We start from the raw sequence: 18,635 nt of genomic DNA, 5'->3' as shown, positions 1-18,635 counted from the left end.
ATTTTCGACGGACCGCTTGTTTGTTCGCTTTTGTTTCCGATGGGAAGTTTTTTACAGAGGTACCCACCCAAGGCGGAAGTTTCGGAGGATTCGGTTTTGTAAACGAAAATTTCGACAAAATCATCGGAACGATGTAAAAGGTAAGAACGACACACGTGTTAACATTTCATGCGAGGTTTAGCGTGTCAGTTTCTGAAAGTGTAAAGTTTGGAAAATATCTTTGGAACAAGCGGCTCATTCATTTACCCGTATATGTACAAGTGGCTGAACCCGACACTTCCATAAATGTGTCAAAAATGACCCTTACTAGAATCAGTGTTTTTGTGCCATTTAGGTGAAGAAGAATCACTTGTATAATATTTAGTATTTAGGACTGTTCGGCCATTCCTTACTACGCGGCGAAGTCCGCACGCCTGCGCACATCAGTTAGAAATGTCGAGTACTCACCATTTTTGTTTAGTTTTTTAGTACCTTTTCATTGCCTCAAAAATACTTTGTGCATGTATTACCCTATCCTACATTCAACCATTGTGTTTTGTTGTGTTGGCTTTGAAGCAGTTGACCACATTAGTCACGTAGCGTATTTAAACCGCCCTAATTTGATATAACTACATTTAAGTATTTTCTTAAGGCATTTTTTTAGTACGTTCTGCCTGTTTGCATCTAAACAAAACGAGCCAGCCTTGTCACCAGACATGAACATCATTGAGCATGTCTGGGGTTGGATGAAAGAGGAAGCATGGAAGACGAAACCCAAGAATAATGAAGACTGCTTTCGTTGACGTTCCTGATGACTTCATCAATAAATTGTATGAATCCTTGCCAAACCGCATGGATGCAGTCGTTCAAGCCCACGGAAGTCATACAAAATATTAAATTTGGATCTCGCAGCACCTCTACTTAATTCACTTAGGTAATATTTTTGTATTTGAAGTACGTTTTTTGTTCAATTTTCACACTACTCTCTGTAAGCGACAAAACTTTTGTTTTGCCAAAATTTGACCTTTATGTCTTCATTAAATGATAAATATTTTTTTCAGTGAAAGAAATATATTTTTCCACATTCAGCATCATTTGGGAGGGCCTTAGCTTTCATATGAGCCATTTCTGAAACCAATTGAATCATTAAAAGTCAGGTTATAAGCAATCGTTTCTACAAAATGGATAAGCGACAAGACTTGTCAGGGACTGTAAATGAAACATGGAATCTTGTTCTCCAAATGTTTTCTTGCGATCAATATCTGCAATTAATAAAATGACATACTATTTTTGTTTATATGTACATACCTTATAGTATTTCCTTGTAACAACAAAATCCGTGTCAGCCCTTCTGCATTCGGCACCTTTAATATTTGTAATTTCACCTCATTTTGGTCACTCAAGTGGGCGGCGTATCAATCTACACCTCACGTTGACACAGGCTGCATAGGTTGTTATAATTTTGTCCACGAATGATCAACGAAGTGATAAGAACAATCATACAATCTCATCTACGTCTTATCTACGCCGTGCTAAATCCATTTTGGGAGATTCCGTGGGTTCCTGTGGCTTGATTTTGCAGTTTTAACTTTGTCAACACTGCAGTGCTTACTTCAACCGCATTTCATGTTGTTCCTTCTAAACTGGAAGTTCGGCGCAGACATTTTCCAAGATGGCGCCGACCATATTTCGTATATACTTGTCTGTACACTTTTGATGGGCTCAGATTGGCAGAGAAGAAAAGGGCGTTGGGTTTCCAACCTTTTTTATATTCTGCACTTAGCTAGCCTTCAAATGACTCATTATGCGGTTTAAAAAACATTTTTAATTTAGTTTGTTTTTTAAGAATAACAATTCATTGCATTTGAATAGGAGATTAATAAACAAAAGTTGCATGTCGGCAATTTATGACACAATATATCGCTTGATAAAATGTATTACTGGACAGGCCTAGCTGGTATGTATTGTTTTTATTGGTTGCTGCAAAAAATGGACTGAATTTGTAAAAAGTATGTGACTACATTTTATTGAAAGTTAAGATCCAAACAATAAAATACAGGTACTTTCTAAAAGATTGTTTGGTTGTTGATGTTTCAGACGGCCATGATGGACCTTTTGCGGTTAATTGATGACCTTCAACTGGATGACAAAGTCCAGGCCTTGCCCTCCACGACCCTCCCGCCAATCACAGCACTTTTGTCCAAACTGCAGCGGCGTTTGATCGACCGACCCCCGGAACCCGGCGTTCTTATCGATGGAGTCGCTAGCTTCTTCAGAGCCGCCGACCATCACTGGCTGTTCGACGCAGACGCCGAAGGCGTCGTATCCGCGTACGTCTCTGTCGTCCGCGCTCTGATCGGCTGCGCCTCTCTGCCGCCATACGACCGAGCCCAGGGAGCCCCGCCTGAGCACTATGCAAACGCGCCCATCCTGGCCACAGGCGCGTGCGCTGCTCTGCAAGCTCTGCTGAGGAAAGCGGACGTCGCGGGGCAGGACGAGCGTGCCCTGGCGGTCACGATGGCCGTGGCGCCGCACGTTTTTGTTTACACTGTCACGCATGCACAGGTAACACAGTGTACTCACACGCCCCTTGGACTACAAAGACATTAGAAGACACACATACTGTATGTCAAATCAAATCACTTTTTTGTCACATTGCTGCATATACGACTGGAGTGCGGACAAGATGAAATTGCATTTCTCGCGGCATCCGTATAAACATAAAGCTGCATGATTGAGACGCAAGGAAAATTGATTTGGCACGATTCAACACAAGGGAATTCAAAGTGCTTTACATCACCTAAAAATCCAAAAACGTAAATAAAATGATACATTAAAAATCTAGGGCTGTCAAAATTATCGCGTTAATTAATTTTTTAAATGAATCATGTTAAAATATTTGACGCAATTAACGCACATGACCCGCTCAAACAGATTAAAATGACAGCACAGTGTAACGTCAGCTTGTTGTTTTTAAGTGTTTGGCGCCCTCTGCTGGCGCTTGGGTCCAACTGATTTTATGTGTTACACCATGAGTGAGCATGGTGTAATTATTGACATCAACAATGGCAAGCTACTAGTTTATTTTTTGATTGAAAATTTTACAAATTTTAATAAAACGAAAACATTAAGAGGGGTTTTAATATAAAATTTCTATAACTTGTACTAACATTTATCTTAAGTACAAGTCTTTGTATCCATGGATCGCTTTAAGAGAATTTTAATAATGTTAATGCCATCTTGTTGATTTAATGTTATAATAAACAAATACAGTACTTATGTACCTTATGTTGAATGTATATATCCGTCTTGTGTCTTATCTTTCCATTCCAACAATAATTCACAGAAAAATATGGCACATTTTATAGATGGTTTGAATTGCGATTAATTATGATTAATGAATTTTTAAGCTGTAATTATCTCAATTAAAATTTTTAATCGTTTGACAGCCCTAATTCATCTTGACAGTTAAAGCAACACTCAATAGCTTTCCGTTTTTGATGAGTTTGGTGACGCCAGTGGAAAAAAGCGGAACTACGTATGTGTACAATAAAATCACATTGTGAACATATTGTCGTCATCATCATCGGTATCATTGACATCATGTAAACTAGACTAATTTTGGCCTTGTCGGACGAAAACCGACGTAATGTTTTGGTCTCCCGAGTCACGTTTTTAGCTCGTCATCATTATGAAAAAAATGATTCAAATATTTCAGTTATTGTTGAGGGAAACAACAGTTCTTCGGTTGTTGTAACTGTTAATTGTCGGGAATTTTGGGCATGTCTCACCCCAGTGAGATGGCCTACAACACGCTGGGGCAATTATATCTCACAAATGGCCTGGGAATGCCTTGGAGACCCGCCAAAAGGGCTGGACGAAGTGGTTTTCTGCTTCTAAATGTTGTACCTGTCTGTGTGAAACAGGAGCAGCCGTGGACGAGCGTCCCGTCGCGACAAGCTGCTCGTCGTCTTCAGTCATTGTTATTTCAAGCGGGAGGATGGCGAGACTCTGCTCACATGCTGACGGGGGAATACGGTGGCGAGGGGCTTTTGGGGGCGGTCCTTGATGTCCTTCAGCCTCAACTGACGAGGTAAGAACGTCGAGTCTCACGTCTAGGAATTGTAACCCGGCGCAGCAAAATTGGTCACAATGACACATTTTTCAAAATCGAGGTTTTGGCATTATAGAAAGGAGTACAGTTCCAACTTTGCAATGACATCAACCATTTTGCCATTACGTTTTATCTTCAAAAAATGTGAGTTGAAGTCTGGCACTTGGTGTTGGATTTTCATAATTCGGAGAAAATGGATAAATCTTTTTTTCTTGCAACAACAACCCTTCACTTTTCTTTAAAGGACCAATATGTAAGAGTGGTGGCCAAAAATAGTACTGCAAACAAGATCAAAATATTAAAGTACGTTACATTCCCCTTCCTCTTTAGGCTGCCAGATAAGGAATAGAATAAGGATAAGAATTGCATTGGTAGCGTTGCTTTGCCGGTCGGTAAAATTGTAGTACAGGTATTTGTAGTATGAGTACACGCTAGTAAGTACACGTACTACAAATACGAGTACACGTATGTGTAGCACGAGTACGCGTACTTGTAGAACAGGTAATCACCAATATACATACAGTACGTACTTATTGTACAGTAAGCCTGAACGATATATCGTTTAAACAACGCCATCGCGATGTGCACGTGTGCGATAGTCCCATCGCAAGCAAGTGCGCTAGTTTTTTTTTTTTTTTTTTTTTAATCCATATATGCCTTGCTTTCTACTCTGCGCACAGCCTCACACCCTTCCTTTCCCAGCCCTTTGTTCCTCTCAGTCACTGCGGCACTTGCTTATTAAAGTTAACGATGGCTTTGATCTGCCCAAAGAAGCCGGGCAGCAGTCTGTCAATCATTGTTTAACTTGTTAAACAGTTTCTGCAAGGAAGCCGCGCTGGAATGAATGTGTGTGTGTGGAGACGTTGGAGACATATAAATGCCAGAAGTGATCATGAGGAGTTTGAAATTTCTACATGTCACTCCAACGGTCACAGCTAAGGTAGATAAACAGAAGTATTTAATAAAGCCAAGCATTTATCTACTACAGTACTTTATTCTTGTTCAAAAATGATTTGGTTGGACAGTTATGTTTAATACTGATCATAATTTTGACATATGAAGTGCTTTTTATATACATTTTTTAAATCACTTTGGGGGAAAAAGTGAGAAAAAACATGTCTTATATGTATCTCTTTCCAGTGCTAAATCTGAATAAATACATTGAGCACAAAAAACACACAAAAAAAAAAAAAAAAAAAAATTGGGGGGGATGCGCTACTTTGCGGTTTTTCACTTATCGCGGCGGGTTCTGGTCCCCATTAACCGCGAAAAACGAGGGATCACTGTACACTGTGGTGATGGTGAGTCATCCAAAGTCTTTCCAAACTGTGAAAATTTCTTATACATTTTTTAAAATATCGCAATATAATATCGCAACATATCGCAAACCCCCCAAAAATCGCAACAATATTTTTTTCCAATATTGTTCAGGCCTATTGTACAGGTACTCTCAAGTAGTCAAGTTTACGCAAGTCAATGTGTTATAGTACAAGTACACGCAAGTAGACATATTTGTAGTACAATTACACGCAAATACATGTAGTACAAGCACACGCAAGTACAGTACTTCACTTACTAAAATACATTTGGGTAATATCTCAATATCTGTGTGTCTTCCAACTTCTTTTGCTGTGCCAAGTCACATTTGGAAAGACTGAGAATGTGTCCAAAAAGTGTGTGTGCATGTGTGTCCATTGAAGGGAGGCGTGGCAATGGTGCGACGAGGTCAAGTTTGTGTTTGCGTGGACACTCTTCCAAGTAAGCACGCACGGCAACTACAAGACCCACAATGCAGCTGGACTGCTCAATGAGATTGATTGACAGCGCAAAAGCTATTTTCCCATGGTTGGAGCAATGTGAATGTCTGTTCAGGTGCCGCGCCCGTTTTTGGCCCCTCACCTGCCCCGCCTCCTCGGCCCGGCACTTCTCCTTAGCGACCACCATGAGGCCGACAAGTCCACGCTGGGAGTTGGCTGCCTGCACCACATTGTCAGCAACACGGTCAGCGCACACGACTATATACACTAGAGGTTGACCGATATGGGATCTTCAAAGGCCGATGCCGATTTTTAAAAAATAAATTCAGCCGATTGCTAATGCTTAAAGCCGATTTTTGCAAGCTGTTATTTGAGGTCGATAAATCACAATGTATGCAGATCATCACCCATACAGTGAATGTAAGTATTATTTTATTATATTGGCTACGTATCAGCCGGTCATGAACAAAGTCCATATAATAATGGTATATAATAAAAATAATCATGCAAGGTCACCTTAACGAGTTGCGTATGTGTAAGAGCCTCGCATGTTGTGTGCTTCTTTCAGGCTGCCAGCGAGCTGCGGGCGCTGAATCGGGCTCACGTGATGTATGATGCGCTGTTCAAGCATCTGTACGGCACGCACGCCGGCGTCATTCAGGTAACTTGCACGCTGTCAAATTGTCACCACGGCGAACACCGACGCCGCCGTTTTCCGACACGTAGCTGTCATTGCGCTGCCTGTTGGACCTGCTGCCGGTTTTGGAGAGCCCGCCCGCCTCGGTCGCAGCACCCCCGGCCCCCAGGAGGGCGTGTCGCCACGACGACGTGCTGCGGCTGCTCCTCACGCACATGGAAGCCGAACACAAGGTGGCTCTCAGGAGAGTCTATGCGCAAGAACTGCCGGCGTACCTCCAAAAGTGCGTGTGCATACCTTTGGGTATGGTTCTGTATTTGTGTATGACACTGTGGGTGTGCGCGCGCAGGCAGGCAGGCCAAAGCAATTTTATGATTAAGATTGTCGATTGAGAAAAAAATGGAGGTAGATTTTCGTCATTAGGCCTGGCATATCTAATCAATTAAATGTGGTGGAAATGCAGCTTGACTATTGTTTGGCAGATAGCAAACAGAAACAGATAGGTAGAGGAGCCAAATCAAATTTATTTATATAAACTGCTGGCCAAAAGTATTGGCACCCCTGCAATTCTCTCAGATAATGCTCAATTACTCCCAGAAAATGATTGCAATTACAAATGCTCTGGTAGTAATATCCTCATTTATTTAGCTTGCAATGAAAAAAACACCCCCAAAAAATAAATTGTTATCATTTTACACAAAACTCCAAAAATGGGCCGGACAAAAGTATTGGCACCCTCAGCCTAATAGACCCTACCCACCTACGTCACAAAACCACGTGCTCGCTGTATGGTTCCGCCCACTTGTCCGTCATTTTGTCTCTGTATTAGCATTGGTTTCAATTGATCGAGGAATTTAAAATGCATTTCATGGAAGACGCGGTGCTTTCTGATGCCGTAAACTCACTGGATGTGTTGCATAAAAGGCGTTATGTGGAAAAGCTTCGTTCTATACAGTCGCCAGATCCATATTTGATGCCCAAATCGATGTTTTTCGACCCATTGTCTTCGCCCTGTCTGCCTGACAGTGACATATGCTACGCTGATATTTACAATGATCTTGTCCACACAAAATCAGCCTATTCTCACGAAAATGTGAAAAACTTCAAGCGCTTGGAGGCTTATAAATACTTCGTTGCTGGTTGGGTGAAACAGGTCCTCGTCCACGAAAATTCGGCAGGAATCTATCTTGTGCTTGGAAAGGTGAGTTACGAAATTTTCAATTCAAAATCTTTTGTTATTGCTAACATCCACTGTCAAGTCTAATGTATTTCATGTCGTTTGTCAATGGAGTTAGGGCTTTTAATGTTTAGCGATAGCACTCTCACTACATACATACGTGTATGTTGTCGGCGATTAGCCTAGCAATGATCTTAATTGTGGTTATTTGTCAGCCCAAAACCCTCTAAGTATATCTTAAATGCATCTTACCGGATATAAAATGACTACTACATAGTCTATGGTGATTTTTTGGTGCCCAGTTTTCACGTCGAATTGCAGCCGTCCATTTCGCTCTCCTCTTTGGATCCCTCGGAATACGGTAAAACTTCAAGTCTCTCCTTCCATCTTCTGTTAGTGCAACCAACAGCCACACACGCCGTCACCATTTTGATTATTAATGTTAAGGAGCAGAAAAACACGCCGTAAATAGGAGGAATGTACGTAGCCGTAACAGGTTAACACTATGTTTTGACGGACAATTGGGCGGTACCATTCAGGAGAGCGGGGTTGTGACGTCACGTGGGTAGGGTCTATACTTGGTAGCACAACCTTTACACAAAATAACTGCGCTTCCGGTATCCATCAAAGAGTTTCTTTCAATGCTCTGCTGGAATTTTACACTGTTCTTCTTTGGCCAACTGCTCCAGGTCTCTGCCATTTTCAGATCTCTCCACAGGTGTTCTATGGGGTTCAGGTCTGGCCACTTCCAGAAGTCTCCAATGCTTTCTCTCAAACCACTTTCTAGTGTTTTGGGTCATTGTCCTGCTGGAAGACCCATGACCTCTGAGGGAGACCCAGCTTTTTACATTATGCTGCAAAATTGGTTGGTAGTCTCCAGACTTCATAATGCCATGCACACGTTCAAGCAGTCCAGTGCCAGAGGAAGCAAAGCAACCCCAAAACATCGGGGAACCTCCGCCATGTTCGACTACGGGGACTGTGCTCATTTCTTTGAAGGCCTTGTTTTTTTGTCCTGTAAACTGTAAGTTGACGCCTTTTCCCAAAAGGCTCTACTTTTCTCTCATCTGACCATAGAACATTCTTCCAAAACGTTTTGTCAGGTAAGATTTGGCAAACTTTTTTTATGTGTCTGGGTCAGAAGTGGGGTCTTCCTGGGTATCCTACCTTAAGATTCCCTTTTCATTCAGACACCGACGGATAGTACGGGTTGACACTGATGTAACCTCGGACCGCGGGACAGCTTGAACTTGTTTGGATGTTCGTCGAGGTTCTTTATCCACCATTTGCACAATCTTTCGTTGAAATCTCTCGTCCATCTTCCTTTTTCGGCCACATCTAGGGAGGTTAGACACAGTGCCGTGAGCTTTACACTTGTCAATGACACTGCACGGTAGACACATTCAGGTCTTTGGAGATGGACTTGTAGCCTTGAGATTGCCCATGCTTCCTCACAATATTACTTCTCAAGTCATCAGAAGGTTCTTTGGTCTTTCTTTTCTCCATGTTCAATGTGGTTCACACAAGGACACAGGACAGAGGTTGAGTCCACGTTAATCCATTTGAACTGTCTGCAAGTGTGATTTAGTTACTGCCACCACCTGTTATGTGCCACAGGTAATTAACAGGTGCTGCACAAATTAGAGAAGCATCACATGATTTTTCAAAGGTTGCCAATACTTTTGTCCAGCCCATTTTTGGAGTGTTGTGTAAAATGATCATGATTTAATTTTTTTTGTGTTTTTTCATTGCAAGCAAAATAAATGAAGATATTGCAACCAAAGCATTTGTGATTGCAATCATGTTCTGGGAGAAATTGAGCATTATCTGACATAATTGCAGGAGTGCCAATACTTTTGGCCAGCACTGTAAGTGAAAGGAATACTTAAGTAACTGCATGTAATGTCTGACTTCAAAAAAACAAACACTGGTACTGTATGCCTTTTCTCTCAACACAACGTCCTTTAAATGAGCTTTTGTTGTTATAGTGAAAACATCATCCGTCCATAGAGCGGTAATGCCGTCCAGTGGTAAAAACACATTTCTTCCTATGAAATGAAAACTATTATATCTCCGGATTTCTGTGGTCTATCCGTGCCAAATAAAAATTAGAAAGAGCTTGATATATGCACTTTTGGGTCATGTAGGAGGCACCACTCAATGTCAAATAACGTATTGGCCCGAATACAAGACGGTGTTTTTTGCATTGAAATAAGACTGAAAAAGCGGGGGTCGTCTTATATTCGCGGTCTCGACATTATACCCATTTACGACGCTAGAGAGCGCCAGATATCATTGAAGCGATGATCTGTCATGACTGATCTCAGCTACTCTCAAGTTTAACCAGTTTGCATTATTTTATTGCAGTGTTTTTCCTTATTCAGATTTGTTTCGAGACTACAGTTCCAGTTAGACTTCACTTTGATGGTTAATGTTGTTGTTTTATCACTATAGATTGGTTTATTTACATTTCAAAAACCAGAAGCCATTCATTTACGAATGTGATTGTACTTTAGTTTACATATTTAAATGTTCAGATATTAAGATTTGAATGAGGGAAAATAACATGCTTTTTCTCTCAAATATATTGTTATAATCATTTGTTTCAGATGTACTGTAATTATTTTCTGTATAAAAATTAATTTGGTGTTCAAAAAGTCTTTTTTTTTTTTTTTCAAACTTGAGTCTTGAAAAAGAGGGGGTCGTTTTATAATCAGGGCCGTCTTATGTTCGGGCCAATACGGTAGTTGATTGTGTGGGAGTGTGACTATTGTTACGTCTGATTGGTGTAATGCAATCACGTGACTATTGTTGCGACAGCTCATTGGGGGAACTGCTAGAGCCACTGTGCTGGCAAAAACAAATTCAAATCTAATATGTAGAATATTGACGATAAATGTAGTGTAGCATTTCCTCTATAGTCACAAATTTACTCAAGTAAAAGAAAAAAGTGTGGCCTAGTAAAACTATGAAGTACATTTTTCTCAAAATGTTACTCAAGTATATGTAAAGGAGTAAATGTAATGCGTTACTACCCACCTCTGGTGAACAGTCCCTCAAAAAAAGTCTAACGCTGATGGTTCTCAAGCCATATCTTACACTCCAGTTAAGCTGAGCTATTACACTAAACACAGAACAAAGAAAATGACACATCCTATGTGTAAAATACAAAACACACTTCACATTTCTTCAGGAACACCCATTTTACTGTTAATTTACAAAAGAGGATGCAATTCAGTCGCTAAATTAGCATTGGGTCACTATCGTGATCATGTCTTGGAATTTTTTTTTTCATCGTGACAGGCCTTATGTATGATAGAGCGTGTGGGCACGCTAGTCGCTAGTATCAAGAATCAGTATGTGTTTGTTTTCTTGTGCATTAGAATGGGCGTGTGCGTGTGTCGCCACCTTGGTCGTCTCACTCGCGTTCTGCCAGCTTACCTGGAGGTCAGCGACGGCCCCGAAGAGGTCACGAGAATCAACGTGCTGCGGGCCCTCGAGATCATCTTGACAGCGGCGTGGCCACGGTCAGCAGACGCACGTTCACTGTGGCTGTTTTGCCTACAGCCATTTATACAAAAGCCTTTCATGTCATTGCAAAGAGTACAACCATTTTCTATGATTACACATACAATGGACCTCTAGAATATGCATAGAAATAAGAATGGGCTCTTGCATAAAGTGAGATTTTAAGCTCACCCATTTCTGATTTTCATCTAAAGTCAGGATGATCAATGTCTAACAGTATGCGTATTTGTTAGATTTGAAATTTGGTTCATTTACACCTAACTTGGCTAAAAAGAACACGTAGGAAGTTTTTTATGGGGTTGAAATGCTGCTGCACCCAGGTCGCCGTCCGTGAACTCTATTTATTCAGGGAAAACAAATACAGGGGAGGCGCTAACGCTAATGAACAGCTACAGTGGTATGAAAAAGTATCTGAACCTTTTTGGAATTTCTCACTTTTCTGCATAAAATCACCATAAAATGTGTTCAGATCTTTGTCAAAATCACACGGATGAAAAAAAAAGTGTCTGCTTTAACTCAAACCACCCAAACATTTATTAGTTTTAATGAGGATAGCATGCAAACAATGACAGAAAGGGGAAAATAAGTAATATTTTGTGCCCCCACCCCCTTTGGAGCAATAACTTCAACCAAACACTTCCTGTAGCTGCAGATCAGTCTGGCACATCGATCAAGACTAATCTTGGACCATTCTTTTTGACAAAACTGCTGTATTTCAGTCAGATTCCTGGGATGTCTGGCATGAATCGCTGTCTTTAAGTCATGCCACAGCATCTCAATTGGGTTCGAGTCTGGACTTTGACTTGGCCACTCCAGAATGTGTATTCTGTTCTTTTGAAACCATTCTGAAGTTAATTAATTTCTGTGTTTTGGATCATTGTCTTGTTGCAGCATCCATCCTCTTTTTAGCTTCAACTGTCTGACAGACGGCCTTGGATTTTCCTGCAAAACATTTGAATTCATGCTTCCATTAATGATTGCAAGTTGTCCAGGCCCTGAGGGAGCAAAACAGCCCCAAATCATGATGCTCCCTCCACCATGCTTCACGGTGGGAATGAGGTGTTGATGTTGGTGAGCTGTTCCATTTTTCCTCCACACATGATGTTGTGTGTTACTCCCAAACAATTCAACTTTGGTTTCATCAGTCCACAAAATATTTTGCCAAAACTTCTGTGGATGGCCAAGTGCCTTTTTTTGAACATTAAACGAGCAACAATGTTTTTTTAGACAGCAGTGGCTTCGTCCGTGGAGTCCTCCCATTAACACCATTCTTCGCCATATGGGTGATGTGTGCACAGAGATATTGGACTGTGCCAGTGATTTCTGTAAGTCTTTAGCAGACACTCTATCAATGGTTCTTTTTTTACCTCTCTGAGTATTCTGCGCTGAACTCTTGGCATCATCTTTGGTGTCTCCTTGGGAGAGAAGCAACAGTGCCAAACTCTCTCCATTTGTAGAGAACTTCTCTGACTGTCGAGTGATGAACATCCAGACTTTTCAAGATAGTTTTGTATACTTTCCCAGCTTTATACAAATCAACAATCCTTGATCGCAGCTCTTTTGACCCAGCCATGATGCACATCAGACAATGCCCCACATCAAGACATTTCTTAACAGGTGTGAGTTTTATAGTGGGCGGGTTACTTAAATTGTTTTGTAAAAATTGGTTTCAATTCCTCTATAAGTCTCCTGAGACAGAGGGTTCACATACCCCTTCTGTTATTGTTTGCATAGGATCCTCATTAAAATATAAAACCTATAAATGATTGGGTGGTTTTAGTTAAAGCAGACAATGTTTTTTCATCTGTGTGATTTTGACGAAGATCAGATCACATTTGATGGTGATTTTGAGCAGAAATGTGAGAAATTCCAAAAGGTTCAAGTACATTTTCATACCATTGTTGACATACAATGCATGGCTTACACATGAGGGCCAAATAGTCCAGGACGAAGAAAGGCTGACTGCGATTGTCAAGTTAACCGATGAGAGATGTCGTTGCAGTGCCCCTACTGGTTACTGAGAGCAAGTGTCATTGCAGGTTAGCGACTGGCGTTGGAACATGGCTGCCGTGTTTGCTGCGCCTGCTTGTGGACACGACGTCGGATCCCCTTCTCTCTCCTTGTGTCGCACGTCAGTTGACCCAACGAGTCGCCCGCTGTCTCACCTTGCTGGACGCTGCCCTGCAAGGTGGCCTGCAGGTAGCGCCACTTGTTTGTGTAGCACTCTTTTCATCCTTCAGCTGGGACTTTATCACTCTTAGACGTCGAAGTGAGAGGGTGGCCACTTCAAACTGATTGGACGTCCATGGCGGTCAATGGCAACCAATGAGTTTAGTTTGGGGCATTTCAGGTTTATCTGCAGTTTATTTTCAATCACTCCCTGTTGATTATGGGGCATTTCTGGGTCACTTCCTGTTGATTTTGGGTTACAGAACAGTAAGTTACCCTGGAATCTCCTCAAATGAGTAGATATTGACTCAAATTCAACAGGAAGTGACCTATAAAGGCCCTAAAATGAAGAAAAAGTGACGTGTAACCGTCCCTAAAATCAGAAAGACTGGCTGCGAATGCTCTGGTTTCTAAATGAATCAGGCGTCTTGCGGCGTCAATGGCAGCCATTTAGTTCACAGAGACACTATTATAGTGAAAAGTTTTTTTTGACACCTTTTTAAAACAACATATCGATTCTTGTGGCTGTCGCGTGTTTGGTGGGGCTCGCGCGTGGCTGGATGTCATGGGGCGTGCTCGGGTGGGGGGCGCCGGTGCGGGAATTGGCGATGGGGCGGCGTAGGGTCGGTTGCCGACGGGCTTACACTCACAAGGGATTCACACGATTACTGGTTTCTAGATCACAGAGCTGATTTGTGTGCACTCCACCCCTCCCAATCATTTAGCTGATAGACACCCCCACCACCATCCCCTTCTTTCCCTGGTCAACAAGCCCCCCCACATGGTGTTAACATCTAGCTGACGATAGCACCAACATATTCATAGTAAGTGTAGGCGTTCAATGTATTTCTCGTTCAGGAAGTGTAGCAGAGAGAGAGAGTAATGTTTTTCCGCAAAGCATTTTGGCACCCCCTCCACGAGATGGTGCCCTGGCAACAGCCGAGCTCGCCTATGCTGACACAAGAGTAGTGTTTGTTGCCTAACACCACGCAACAGTAATGTGTTTACCTTTACAAAGCAGTTGTGTGGATATGTAACGCAACACAACATTGATGTGTTCAACACTCGTGTGTGTGTGTGTGTGTGTGTGTGTGTAAGTGTGCACTCAAGCAGGTGGACACGAGCTGTTGCACGGCTGAGGTTGCAAGTTGCCTAGCAGTGGTCACCACAGCGACAGAGAGCCATTCCCATTGTCACGGCCACAACTTCAGTGATGCTCCCGTATGACTTCTTGCTTGCTTTCAAAATAAATGTCAAAAATGAATGTCTTACATGTTTTTTTTGGTATAAATGCTGATTAATTAAAGCAACACTTTGCAGTTTTTCTGTTTTGGTCGATTTTAGCGACACCGGTGGACAGAAGTGGTAGTGTTTTGCCTTAAAACAGTTTCCCAAGAGGACCAGCACAAACCCGAACAATGTCGTAAAATCATCAATGAATCAAAAATCAATCTCCTGGTCGCATGCAGATAGATTAAACAACAGCGGCTGTGTGAAGGGCAAATACTAATAAGGTAATGAATCCAGTTGTGACTAAACATACAATGCTGGCCAAACGTATTAGCACCTCTGCAATTCTGTCAGATAATGCTCAATTTCTCCCAGAAAATGATTGCAATTACAGATTCTTTGGTCGTAATATCTTCATTTATTTTGCTTGCAATGAAAAACACAGAAGAGAATGGGGAAAAAAATTAAATCATGATCATTTTACACAAAACTCAAAAAATGGGCACCCTTAGCCTAATACTTGGTAGGCCTTTAGACGACATAACTGCGAACAACCGCTTCTGGTATTCATCAATGAGTTCCTTACAATGCTCTGTTGAAATTTTAGACCATTCTTCTTTGGCCAACTGCTCCAGGTCTCTGAGATTTCAAGGGTGCCATTTTCAGATCCCTCCACAGGATTTAGGTCTGGACTCATTGCTGGCCATTTTAGAAGTCTCCAGTGTTTTCTCTCGAACCATTTTCTAGTGCTTTTGTGTCAATGTCTTGCTGGAAGACCCATGACCTTTGATGGAGACCCAGCTATCTGACACTGGGCCCTACATCATGCTGCAAAATTTGTTGGTAGTCTTCAGACTTCATAATGCCATGCACACGGTCAAGCAGTCCAGTGCCAGAGGTAGCAAAGCAACCCAAAATATCAGGGAACCTCTGCCATGTTGGACTGCGTTCTTTTCTTTGAAGGCCTCTTTTTATTTTCCTGTAGACTATGCTGATGCCTTTTCCCAAAAAGCTCTACTTATGTCTCGTGTGACCAGAGAACATTTTTCTGAAACATTTTTGGCTTTCTCAGGTAAGTTTTGGCAAACTCCAGCCTGGCTTTTTTATGTCTCCTAGTTAAAAGCGGGGTCCTCCTGGGTATCCTACCATAGAGTCCCTTTTCATTCATACGCCGACGGATGGTACGGGTTGACACCGTTGTACCCTTGGACCGCAGGATAGTTTGAACTTGTTTGGATGTTAGTCGAGGTTCCTTATCCACCATCCTCACCATCTTTAGTTTAGATCTCTCGTCAATTTTTCTTTTCCGTCCACAGATGTTAGCCACAGTGCCGTGGGCTTTACACTTAATGATGACACTGCGCACGGTAGACACAGGAACATTCAGGTCTTTGGAGATGGACGTGTACCCTTGAGATTGCCCATGCTTCCTCACAAATTTGCTTCTTAAGTCCTCAGACAGTTCTTTGGTCTTCTTTATCCATGCTCGATGTGGTATACTCAAGGACACAGGACAGAGGTTGAGTCAACTTTAATCCATTTTAACTGACTGCAAGTGTGATTGTTATTGTCCCCACCTGCTATGTGGCACAGGTAAGTAACAAATGCAGTTAATGACACAAATTACAGAAGCATCACATGATTTTTCAAAGGGTGCCAATACTTTTGTCCTGCCCATTTTTGGACTTTTGTGTAAAATGATCATGATTTCATTATTTTTTTCTATTCTTTTTCCATTGTTTTCATTGCCAGCAAAATAAGCTATCACAACCAAAGCGTTTGTAATTGCAAGCATTTTCTGGGAGTAATTAAGCATTATCTGACAGAAATTCAGGGGTGCCAATACTTTTGGCCAGCAGTGAACATATCCTAAACATGTACTGAAAATTTGATAAAGAAAAATAAAAAAATGATTGAGTTATTGCTTAAAACATTCAGAATCAACTTTATTTGGATCACAGTAATGGGGTTCATCATTGTGTCAACGGGCCAATTATTAGTGCACTTTTCACCCCCAGAACTTTTTTTCCCCCTCTTTGGAATTGTTTAATGAAATGAAAAGTGCTTTTTAGCATTCAAGCAAAACTAGTGAAAAAGATGACTTCTAAATTTTTCCCCCAAGTGCCTACTGTTGATGGGGGGGGACACCAAGTCGTGATAGCATTCTGCTATTTTAAGATAGCTTGGGTAAATGTCCTTCATTCATTCCCCGTAATGCATATCACTTGCCATGAATGTAGTCTGCGAAAAAGAGTTTGATACTGCTAACAACGGGCTACACAAAAGTCTGGCAAAAGTGATTTATTTCATATAAGAGGAACTTAAAAATGCCATGTCTTTTTGTACTGTGTATATGAGGTACACGTTGAAAGAGATACTCAAAGCAATATGCAAATACATTCGAACCAGGTGAACACCTTGCTATTCAGTCCAAACCCCCCCCCACCCCACCAACGTTCCGTGCCTGTCGTAATATCGCGAGACTTTCCCGGCTTTGATTGACGGCGAACATGTCGGGGGAGTTCCCACCATCACCGCCACCTTCATCATCTTCCTCCTCCTCGTCGCCTTGAAACCAGGGGAGTTATTTTTTTTTCTGGTGGGGAGGGGGGGAGCGATTTTTTAGCCTCCACGTCGTCGTCGTCCAGCCGGCCGCCATCCCCGCATCACCGTGCGCTCTTTTCCCTTCCATCATCACCACCTTGACGAGGCATCATAATCTTCCTCCTCCTCCTCGTCAGCAGCAGGACGAGCAGCAGCAGCAGCAGCAGCGATGGAACCGCTAACGCCGCCGCCGCCGCACCTCTTTGCACCTATGCGGACATAAAAACAAACAACGATTAAAAATTAGGAAAAAAAAAAACACCTAGGCCGAGGCGAGGGAGTGCGCGTGCACGTGGATGGGAAGTATGAGCGGCGACGCGACTCACTCCGCCGTGAGCGCGCACAAGGCTTTGCAACAGTGCGAGCTGGTGCAGAACATGATCGACATCAGCATCTCCAGTTTGGAGGGCCTCAGGACCAAATGTGCCGCCAGCAACGACTTGACGCAGAAGGAGATGCGCACGCTCGAGGTGAGTGAGCTCAGGCGCGCTCGCGTGATGCTTTCTCTTCTCATTGCTTATAGCAGTGCGGTGCCGTGAATCAAAAGTGACCCAAAAAAATACAAAAGGAAAATATGTGTAACTGTGCAGGTGGACCCCCCCCCCCGCTTATTATGCAAGGAGACCACTGGAATAAAAAAGTACCAACACTGGATTTAAAGGGACAAGTACAGTGGTATGAAAAAGTATCTCAACCTTTCACATTTCTGCATAAAATCACCATCAAATGTGATCTAATCTTGGTCAAAATCACACGGATGTAAAAACTGTCTGCTTTAAGTAAAACCACTCAAACATTTATAGTTTTTCATATTTTAATGAGGATAGCATGCAAACAATGACAAAAGGGGGGGGGGGGGGGGAATAAAGTGAACCCTCTGCCTAAGGAGACTTAAAGAGCAATTGAAACCCATTTTTTACCAAACAATTTAAGTCAGGTGTGTTAAGCAACCCTGCCCACGATAAAACACACACCTGGTAAGAATTGTCTTAATGAGAAGCATTGTCTGATGTGCATCTTGGCTCAGTCAAAAGAGCTGTCTGAAGACCTGCGATCCGGGATTGTTGGTTTATATAAAGCTGGGAAAGGATAACAAAACAATCAAAGTCTGGAAGTTCATCAATCAACAGTTAGAGAATTTATCTACAAATGGAGAGAGTTTGGCACTGTTGCTATTCTCCCAAGGAGTGGCTGTCCACCAAAGAAGAATTCAGCGCAGAATACTCAGAGAGGTAAAAAAAAGAACCCTAGAGTGTCTGATAAAGACTTACAGAAATTAGTGGCACAGTCCAATATCTCTGTGCACACATCAACTATATGGCCAAGAATGGTGTTCATGGGAGGACTCCAAGGAGGAAACCACTGCTGTCTAAAAAAACCTGCTCGTTTAATGTATGCAAAAAGGTACTTGGACACGCCACAGAAAATATTTTGTGGACT

The 18,635-nt window shown here is 42.1% G+C and overlaps 2 protein-coding genes across 5 annotated transcripts in view; both read left to right on the top strand.

Moving 5' to 3' along the window:
* tti2 (TELO2 interacting protein 2) lies at window positions 1-14,857 on the top strand. 2 transcript variants are annotated; one of them, XM_057832760.1, is made up of 10 exons: window positions 1-140; window positions 2,077-2,544; window positions 3,906-4,072; window positions 5,794-5,851; window positions 5,966-6,094; window positions 6,419-6,511; window positions 6,577-6,770; window positions 11,048-11,191; window positions 13,232-13,391; window positions 14,460-14,857. In XM_057832760.1, the coding sequence occupies exons 2-10, from the start codon at window positions 2,083-2,085 to the stop codon at window positions 14,586-14,588; spliced, it is 1,536 nt and encodes a 511-aa protein (XP_057688743.1). In that variant the 5' UTR covers window positions 1-140; window positions 2,077-2,082; the 3' UTR covers window positions 14,589-14,857. The 2 variants fall into 2 exon arrangements, with proteins under 2 accessions (XP_057688743.1, XP_057688744.1); XM_057832761.1 differs by lacking the exon at window positions 14,460-14,857 and having other exon boundaries at window positions 6,577-6,790; window positions 13,232-13,378.
* Window positions 14,858-17,086: 2,229 nt separating this feature from the next.
* Window positions 17,087-18,635, top strand: part of ksr2 (kinase suppressor of ras 2) — a 156,790-nt gene continuing 155,241 nt past the window's right edge. For all 3 annotated transcript variants that reach the window (XM_057833048.1, XM_057833049.1, XM_057833047.1), the window contains exon 1: window positions 17,087-17,665. In XM_057833048.1, the coding sequence (XP_057689031.1) occupies window positions 17,492-17,665 (174 nt within the window). In that variant the 5' untranslated portion in view covers window positions 17,087-17,491. The remainder of the gene's footprint in view (window positions 17,666-18,635) is intronic.

This window comes from Corythoichthys intestinalis, chromosome 3 (assembly GCF_030265065.1).
Source record: "Corythoichthys intestinalis isolate RoL2023-P3 chromosome 3, ASM3026506v1, whole genome shotgun sequence".
Classification (NCBI taxonomy): Eukaryota; Metazoa; Chordata; class Actinopteri; order Syngnathiformes; family Syngnathidae; genus Corythoichthys; species Corythoichthys intestinalis.
Note: the sequence above shows the minus strand (reverse complement) of the source record. Positions and strands in the feature narration are given on the sequence as shown.